Genomic DNA, 9,907 nt, shown 5'->3' with positions numbered 1-9,907 from the left:
AGGATTTGATATGCAGGATTTTACTGTAAAAATCTATTTAAAAAAATACCTCAGTCTAATGTTACCACATAAAATACTGAGGATTGATCTGTGTGAATTGCATGTGGTAGAGGCTGTTGCATAGAGAAAGAGAAACAGGTCACTTCTCAGTAACAGATATAAATGCCAATGGCATTATCCAGGCAAACTCAAGAGAACATTTGTAAACGCCTACTTTCAGAGGTGGAAAAAGTACCCAATATTAGTATTTGGTTTTAAATATACTCAAGTATTTAAAGTAAATGTAATTGCTAAAATATACTTAAGTATCAAAAGTAAAAGTATAAATCATTTCAAATTCCTTATATTAAGCAAACCACAATGTGTTTAAATATTTTTTTATGGATAGCCAGGGGCACACTCCAACACTCAGACATAATTTACCAACGAAGCATTTGTGTTTTTGAGTCTGCCAGATCAGAGGCAGTAGGGATGACCAGGGATGTTCTCTTGATAAGTGTGTGAATTGGACCATTTTCCTGTCCTGCTAAGCATTCAAAATGTAATAAGTACTTTTGGGTGTCAGGGAAAATGTATGGAGTAAAAAGTACATTATTTTCTTTAGGAATGTAGTGAAGTAAAAGTTGTGAAAAATATAAATAGTAATGAAACCCCCAAAAAACTACTTAAGTAGCACTTTAAAGTATTTTTATTTAAGTACTTTTCACCACTGCCTACTTCACATATACAGCAGGGCCATACCTGAATCCTCCTCCTGCACTTAGGCCTACTAAGTTGCACGTTTGGTTGTCTTGCTTTAGAAGCACCAGGCCCTCAATCAACTTCCCACATTTCATTTCCATTTTTCAGTGTGTAAATGTACATAGCATTTTGGTTCTTGTCTTGTAACTAAACGTGTGCTGCCACTTTGGTCAGGACTCTCTTGAAAAAGAGATTGTATCTCAACGAGAAAATAAAGGTTAAATAAATATATCCCATGTTTTAATGGACTGCTTTACTCAATTTGAATACAGATCAGAGGAAAACAGTGGTGAGAAAGGTCAGGTCAATGCCAAATCCATTTAAACTCCAGTCAAAATGAATTCAAGTGTGATTCAGGAGGAAAAGGCCACTTTACAGCATTTTGATTTGGTCCAGCCCTTCAATGGGACCTCCCAGTGTCCAAGGTTCATATGCAATAATATGCGTAATTTACAATGTCATTTTGAGTGTTTGTTTAAGAAACACCAACATCGAAGGGCTGTGCCTAAACACAAAAGGAGTCGTAGCTTGATGCTAACTTTAAAAATAAGTGCACGCAACTCAAGGATTGTAAACACATTCCAAACATTGCACACACTCCTGCATATAATTCCACCGTTCTCAACAAAGCAGTGCAAATTACAGAAAAAATAACATTCAAATCTTGTCTCACTTAATCTGTGATTGCATAACGTGATTCAGTAGAGGAATGTAACCAGTGTAGTACAGTACATGTTTTCATGGAACAAACAACAAACAAAACAATAACCAAAACAAAAACGCTCGTCAACCTTCTGATATCACGTCACAAATCTGGATTGTTTCACAGTTCCCATTCATTACTTGGTCACAGGATGAGGAGGTAAACAGTTGCTAATTCAACCTTTAAGCAATCTTCTGAGTACCTATCTACTGGGGACTAAGCCTATGATAACTAATAGAATTCTGTTCCCTACATGCTCAGTGCACACTGAAGAGGGCCAGAGTGCACCACGCCTAGCAGGGTTCGGGTGTAGTGCATTATGAAGGGGCCTCATCACCCTGGACACCAGATTGTGTCGAAGTCCTACCGTACCCCAGAGACACATTTATGAATGTCTATGTGTCCACATCACCAATATTTTCTCAAGGGACCATGACTCCATGTTAATGCAACTCTAGGCACATGTGAGAAACATCAATCTCGTTCCCCTGGATAGACAGCATGGCGATCTTAACCATCACCAGCCAGCAACGCTAGCTTTGAAGGGTGTTAGGGTTGAACCCTGTAGCCACCATATCAATAATGAATAAAACGGGCTTGGAACCTCTAACCCTGGCAATTTGACTGGTAAACTCATGGGTACAATAACAATGGCTGCCTGGTATTGTGATGCAATAATTTCTATGTTAATGTAGAATGTTAATTCAAATGATGCTAACTGATGTAGCTCATGCAATGGAATTTATTTTTTGTGATGTCAGTTGAGTTGATTCAACAAATCACAGCACAGATTGATGGGTACACTTCCTGCTTTTACTTCCTTCTTTGCTCCGATGGGTACACTCACAATGGCCACCTGACCACCCATTATGCCATCAATGACTTGAATGGGGATGCTATTATTTTCTTTCTATTTCTATGGTAGCAACCTCCTGTAGCCTCTGTGACGTCAGGAGAGCACAGAGCCAGTGGCAGCGCTGCATTCCTTCAGCTTTTTAGGGAGTATAAAGTCAGGGATCTTGATGTCCGAGTCTTCCACATTGATGACGAGACCCCTGGCTTTACTCTGGGCCTGGGTCTGGTTCCAGCGCTGCATCTTCCTACAGTAGTCATCTGGGTTGAACTGGTCCATCAGAGCAGCCTTCAGTGTGTCAGAGGGGGAGATGCTGTTGCGCAATGCATGGAACAGGAATCTGAAAGAGTGACAGTGAGGAAGGGAAGGTAGAAAAGGTTTAAAAAACGATTTTTCTTAATGATGTGGGTCTCCAATCGAGCTGTGATTCTGTCTGAAAAAGGTTGGCACTACTGTGTGTGTATACCTTGGTAGCAGTGCCAGCACGGTGGTGAGGGCACACACTCCGTAGAAGAGTGGTTGGGACATCTGTAGCTTGTCCACACCAAGAGGATTGGTGGGGGGGCTACACGTCACACACACCACACTGAAGACCAGGGTGAAAGAGAAGTAGAAGAGAGCACTACCCACCAGCACTAACGCATGTAGCCATGTCTGTAACACAGGAACATAGCACAGATCAACATAGGAATAGAAACAGAAATAAATAGAGTACATAACATGGAACAGGAACATTTGGACACGATCCCGGGTCCACTTATTCCCAACTTGAACCCATGAGTTGCCCCCTTCAAAATGTGAAGGCTTTGAGACCTAGTCAAAAGTGCTAAATAAATGCATTATCATTATCAACCTATGGGTGTGTCAGGTAAGGTGTGTCTCACCAGTGTGTGGCTCTCGATGACCTGGTGTAGTAGGATGATGAGGAGGGCAGAGGCATTGATGGGAGACCCAAAGGAGAGCATGTCTACATCTGACCCTGCATATGCCTGACCAAAAATAAAGACCAAAACAAAGTTAATTATCCATTAGGAAATCCTGTTATGCTTTTAAAAAGGCAGAGTATGGCATGATGCCCTATTCAACCGAAACGACTCCCAGACTACAGAGAACAACACCACCTCACTGACCCATTCTCAGGGTATAGGATTACACAATGTAGACACAGAACACATTAAATCAATGGCAATAGCACTACTTGTGCAAATCTAGTGTAAATCTACTCACAAGGTAAGGAACAAAGAAACAGACAAGGCTTTGGTAAAGAGCGTCCAGCATCGTCAGCCAGAAGGTAGAAGGGAGGTAGGCCTGGAGAGATACATCAATAAAACATATCAATGAGTGTGTGTTAGTGCTGGGCTAGAACAAAAATGTACCCAAGGACCGGAGTTGGAAATCATTGTCCTAATACTCCCAGATTCCGCCTTCACACACCTTGGAATACTGTCCGGATTTGTAGAGCTCTGGTAACTTAATGAGGGTGTCTGCAGACACGTCTTTGTCCAGGATCCCGTAGAGAAGGGGAGGGGCGGAGGTGAAGAGGAGGTTGAAGAAGATGAGCACCCAGGAGTTGGTCATGACGCTCCCCGAGAAACCACAGAAGAACTGGTACCAGAACAGCAGATTCACATACATCTACACACACAGGAAGAGAGACGGACGGAGGGAGGGAGAGAAAATAAAGACAGAGATAGTGAGTGTGCATGTGCCTGGGGTGAATGAGAGACGTTCTTACCACATTCTTGTAGAAGAAGTAGAGAATCATGTTGGCCAGGCGTGTGTAGCACCAGTGGCCATGGACCAACAGCAGCTTGCGGAGGTGTTTAAACCTGGATATGGCAAAGTCACTGGACATCACAGCCTGCATGCCCTCCTGGCCAGATATCCCAATGCCAACATCTGCCACCTGGATCATACTGACATCATTGGCTCCATCACCTGGACAAAAAAGGACGCCCCAGACTTAAGAAATCTAGATTGGAAACACTAAGACAGGGCTATTCCTACTTATAATGCCTTATAAATGCTCATAAATGTTTACATACAGTGGGGGAAAAAAGTATTTAGTCAGCCACCAATTGTGCAAGTTCTCCCACTTAAAAAGATGAGAGAGGCCTGTAATTTTCATCATAGGTACACGTCAACTATGACAGACAAATTGAGAAAGAATAATCCAGAAAGTCACATTGTAGGATTTTTTATGAATTTATTTGCATATTATGGTGGAAAATAAGTATTTGGTCACCTACAAACAAGCAAGATTTCTGGCTCTCACAGACCTGTAACTTCTTCTTTAAGAGGCTCCTCTGTCCTCCACTCGTTACCTGTATTAATGGCACCAGTTTGAACTTGTTATCAGTATAAAAGACACCTGTCCACAACCTCAAACAGTCACACTCCAAACTCCACTATGGCCAAGACCAAAGAGCTGTCAAAGGACACCAGAAACAAAATTGTAGACCTGCACCAGGCTGGGAAGACTGAATCTGCAATAGGTAAGCAGCTTGGTTTGAAGAAATCAACTGTGGGAGCAATTATTAGGAAATGGAAGACATACAAGACCACTGATAATCTCCCTCGATCTGGGGCTCCACGCAAGATCTCACCCCGTGGGGTCAAAATGATCACAAGAACGGTGAGCAAAAATCCCAGAACCACACGGGGGGACCTAGTGAATGACCTGCAGAGAGCTGGGACCAAAGTAACAAAGCCTACCATCAGTAACACACTACGCCGCCAGGGACTCAAATCCTGCAGTGCCAGACGTGTCCCCCTGCTTAAGCCAGTACATGTCCAGGCCCGTCTGAAGTTTGCTAGAGTGCATTTGGATGATCCAGAAGAGGATTGGGAGAATGTCATATGGTCAGATGAAACCAAAATAGAACTTTTTGGTAAAAACTCAACTCGTCGTGTTTGGAGGACAAAGAATGCTGAGTTGCATCCAAAGAACACCATACCTACTGTGAAGCATGGGGGTGGAAACATCATGCTTTGGGGCTGTTTTTCTGCAAAGGGACCAGGACGACTGATCCGTGTAAAGGAAAGAATAAATGGGGCCATGTATCGTGAGATTTTGAGTGAAAACCTCCTTCCATCAGCAAGGGCATTGAAGATGAAACGTGGCTGGGTCTTTCAGCATGACAATGATCCCAAACACACCGCCCGGGCAACGAAGGAGTGGCTTCGTAAGAAGCATTTCAAGGTCCTGGAGTGGCCTAGCCAGTCTCCAGATCTCAACCCCATAGAAAATCTTTGGAGGGAGTTGAAAGTCAGTGTTGCCCAGCGACAGCCCCAAAACATCACTGCTCTAGAGGAGATCTGCATGGAGGAATGGGCCAAAATACCAGCAACAGTGTGTGAAAACCTTGTGAAGACTTACAGAAAACGTTTGACCTGTGTCATTGCCAACAAAGGGTATATAACAAAGTATTGAGAAACTTTTGTTATTGACCAAATACTTATTTTCCACCATCATTTGCAAATAAATTCATTAAAATCCTACAATGTGATTTTCTGGAAAAATAATTCTCATTTTGTCTGTCATAGTTGACGTGTACCTATGATGAAAATTACAGTCCTCTCTCATCTTTTTAAGTGGGAGAACTTGCACAATTGGTGGCTGACTAAATACTTTTTTCCCCCACTGTATCCTGGACTACTCATTTAAGTGTTACCGACTTCCACTGACCTATGGCGAGGGTCATGACTCGGAGCTGGTCCCGTACCAGCCGTACCACCTGGCTCTTCTGAAGTGGGGTGGAGCGGCAGCAGATCACGGCCCTGCAGCGCCGGCTCAGTTCCAGGAAGTCCCCTTTCAGGTCCTCCTGCAGGGCGAAGTCCAGCGTGCGCCCATCCACCACCAGGGTGAAGCCCGACGTGCCCTCAGCTGCCTCCCCACTCTCCACCTCCGCCCGCAGCTCTAACAACAAGGCCTTGCACGCCTCCTGAAGAGAGAGACACCAGACAGGATGAGGAAGATTGACAGCAGGATGACAGGAACGCATTTTGAAGGAGGACAAATAATTTAGAATAACAGGATAACATTCACCTTGCTACCACAGTTAGCAGTCAGCAGTTGGTCTGTGGACCTGAGTAGTTTGCAGGCACAGGCGATATTTATGGCAGTCTCTTGTTTGTCCCCTGTCAGGACCCATACTTTGACCCCTGCTCTCTGTAGTGCCTCAATGGTCTCTGGCACCTCTTCCTGGAGTCTGTCCACGATCCCTGTTGCCCCTGGCAACAGAAACAGTAACACTACAGTCAGCCATTGCAGTTGGTTGTTGCTAGCTCCTGACCAAGTTTAGGGCTGACCTCATTTAGTCGACTGGTCGATTGTTTGGTCGATAGGCTGTTGGTTGTCCGAGATTTCATTAGTCGAGCAGTAGCAATATATATATATATATATATATATATATATATATATATATATATATATATATATAAAATGGTGTACAAGACACCTGTCTGATTCATGCATGTCTGAGTGGACTGATCCATTGTGGCGGCCGTGGGGATGGCACGGTCCATCAGTCTAAGACGTGCTACTGAAATTGTCTATGATTATATTACATAAGAACAATGGTGCAACACTAATACAAATATTATTTTATAACAAATGTGCTTTCTCCGGCGTTGGATAGTGATCGCTGTCCGCGGTTCAGAAACACATCAGTGCGCTGTTGAATTGGCGCCTTTTCCTAGACCATATTGCTATGTGCATAATTACAAAGTTAACCGGCATATTGGTGTTGAGAACAATGCGGCGGAGGCAGCAGCAGAATGAGGAGATGAGAAAACAGCCCTCGCCTTATTGTCTAAGTGAGGAGAGAGGAAACCTCAACTTAATTAGGTCTATAATCAATAGCCTAACAGTTAAATGTGCCTGGCTTTATAAATCATCAATATACAGTGGGGAAAAAAAGTATTTAGTCAGCCACCAATTGTGCAAGTTCTCCCACTTAAAAAGATGAGAGAGGCCTGTAATTTTAATCATAGGTACACGTCAACTATGACAGACAAAATGAGAAAAAAAATTCCAGAAAATCAAATTGTAGGATTTTTAATGAATTTATTTGCAAATGATGGTGGAAAATAAGTATTTGGTCAATAACAAAAGTTTCTCAATACTTTGTTATATACCCTTTGTTGGCAATGACACAGGTCAAACGTTTTCTGTAAGTCTTCACAAGGTTTTCACACACTGTTGCTGGTATTTTGGCCCATTCCTCCATGCAGATCTCCTCTAGAGCAGTGATGTTTTGGGGCTGTCGCTGGGCACCACAGACTTTAAACTCCCTCCAAAGATTTTCTATGGGATTGAGATCTGGAGACTGGCTAGGCCACTCCAGGACCTTGAAATGCTTCTTACGAAGCCACTCCTTCGTTGCCCGGGCGGTGTGTTTGGGATCATTGTCATGCTGAAAGACCCAGCTACGTGTCATCTTCAATGCCCTTGCTGATGGAAGGAGGTTTTCACTCAAAATCTCACGATACATGGCCCCATTCATTCTTTCCTTTACACGGATCAGTCGTCCTGGTCCCTTTGCAGAAAAACAGCCCCAAAGCATGATGTTTCCACCCCCATGCTTCACAGTAGGTATGGTGTTCTTTGGATGCAACTCAGCATTCTTTGTCCTCCAAACACAACGAGTTGAGTTTTTACCAAAAAGTTATATTTTGGTTTCATCTGACCATATGACGTTCTCCCAATCCTCTTCTTGATCATCCAAATGCACTCTAGCAAACTTCAGACGGGCCTGGACATGTACTGGCTTAAGCAGGGGGACACGTCTGACACTGCAGGATTTGAGTCACTGGCGGCGTAGTGTGTTACTGATGGTAGGCTTTGTTACTTTGGTCCCAGCTCTCTGCAGGTCATTCACTAGGTCCCCCCGTGTGGTTCTGGGATTTTTGCTCACCGTTCTTGTGATCATTTTGACCCCACGGGGTGAGATCTTGCGTGGAGCCCCAGATCGAGGGAGATTATCAGTGGTCTTGTATGTCTTCCATTTCTTAATAATTGCTCCCACAGTAGATTTTTTCAAACCAAGCTGCTTACCTATTGCAGATTCAGTCTTCCCAGCCTGGTGCAGGTCTACAATTTTGTTTCTGGTGTCCTTTGACAGCTCTTTGGTCTTGGCCATAGTGGAGTTTGGAGTGTGACTGTTTGAGGTTGTGTACAGGTGTCTTTTATACTGATAACAAGTTCAAACAGGTGCCATTAATACAGGTAACGAGTGGAGGACAGAGGAGCCTCTTAAAGAAGAAGTTACAGGTCTGTGAGAGCCAGAAATCTTGCTTGTTTGAAGTTGACCAAATACTTATTTTCCACCATAATTTGCAAATAAATTCATTAAAAATCCTACAATGTGACTTTCTGGATTTTTTTTCCTCATTTTGTCTGTCATAGTTGACGTGTACATATGATGAAAATTACAGGCCTCTCTCATCTTTTTAAGTGGGAGAACTTGCACAATTGGTGGCTGACTAAATACTTTTTTCCCCCACTGTATCTACAGAAATAAGACAGATCCTGTGTCTGTTGCCTGTTTGAGTGTTTGTTTAATAGCCTACTGATTCTGTGAGCACCAAGCTCCATGCAACAACATGTCAAGTAAACAATTTCACAAATTCAGCTGTTTTTAATATTTACTTTGCTGTAATAAAGGCTTCACACTTTCTTTTCATTAGAACAGCCTCTGATATTATTCATAATTTATTTAGTGCTCTTTACGCTGTTCCAAATTGTCAGAAAAATTATATTTATAATAATAATAACGCTCCTTTTTCTTGATCTCCTTCTTATTGTTATTATTACTATTATGATCATAAGTAATGTCATTATCATTAGTAAGCTTAGTATAGCAGCCTTGTATAACCACCATTTGTATTTATTTATTTTATTTATTTAACCTTTATTTAACCAGGTAAGCCAGTTGAGAACAAGTTCTCATTTACAACTGCGACCTGTGCAAGATAAAGCAAAGCAGTGCGATAAAAAACAACAACAACACAGAGTTACATATGGAATAAACAAACGTACAGTCAATAACACAATAGAAAATCTATCTACATTGTGTGCAAATGTAGTAAGTTATGGAGGTAAGGCAAGAAATAGGCCATAGTGCAAAATAATTACAATTTAGTATTAACATTAGGCCTAAGAGCGCATCCTGTTTAGTCTTAATATCATAACTAACTTAGGCCTATATTTCAATACTTATTTAGGGTACTGCATCAATCAATCATTAATTTGTTCATGTCATCACACAGCATACCAGTCATTTTAAATGCAATCAAGCATTTTAGTTTAAAAATAAAATAAAGCGAGCCTTGAAGAATTGGCTTAAACAATAAATAAACCGTTCCATTTCGGAAACTGCATTCATGAATGAATGTGACTGTTTTTAGTCTTTGCTGTAATAAAGGCTTAGCAAAAAAACTTTACAACAGACTCTCTGGTACGCTTATCATTTATTTAGTGTTTACATTGTTCTAAACGGTCAGAATTTTTTTATTTTAATCTATACAGCACCTGTTTGGCAAACATAATATGCACGCAGCACTTGCTCCTCACCTTCTTTTTCTTGATCTCCAGTAAATTTATTCCA

The 9,907-nt window shown here is 42.0% G+C and overlaps 1 protein-coding gene across 3 annotated transcripts in view; it reads right to left on the bottom strand.

The window, feature by feature from the left end:
• Nucleotides 1-670: 670 nt before the first annotated feature.
• Nucleotides 671-9,907, bottom strand: part of LOC311102828 (phospholipid-transporting ATPase VD-like) — a 34,664-nt gene continuing 25,427 nt past the window's right edge. For all 3 annotated transcript variants that reach the window (XM_084144258.1, XM_084144260.1, XM_084144259.1), the window contains 8 exons: nucleotides 6,346-6,530; nucleotides 5,986-6,241; nucleotides 4,033-4,235; nucleotides 3,732-3,932; nucleotides 3,525-3,605; nucleotides 3,182-3,286; nucleotides 2,764-2,951; nucleotides 671-2,637 (listed from right to left, as the gene is read on the bottom strand). In XM_084144258.1, coding sequence (XP_084000384.1) covers nucleotides 2,394-2,637; nucleotides 2,764-2,951; nucleotides 3,182-3,286; nucleotides 3,525-3,605; nucleotides 3,732-3,932; nucleotides 4,033-4,235; nucleotides 5,986-6,241; nucleotides 6,346-6,530 — 1,463 coding nt within the window. In that variant the 3' untranslated portion in view covers nucleotides 671-2,393. The remainder of the gene's footprint in view (nucleotides 2,638-2,763; nucleotides 2,952-3,181; nucleotides 3,287-3,524; nucleotides 3,606-3,731; nucleotides 3,933-4,032; nucleotides 4,236-5,985; nucleotides 6,242-6,345; nucleotides 6,531-9,907) is intronic.

The sequence above is a fragment of the Coregonus lavaretus genome (genome assembly GCF_964263955.1).
Source record: "Coregonus lavaretus genome assembly, chromosome: 27".
NCBI classification, from domain to species: Eukaryota; Metazoa; Chordata; class Actinopteri; order Salmoniformes; family Salmonidae; genus Coregonus; species Coregonus lavaretus.
The sequence above is the reverse complement of the archived record's forward strand: the minus strand, read 5'-3'. Positions and strand labels throughout refer to the sequence as shown.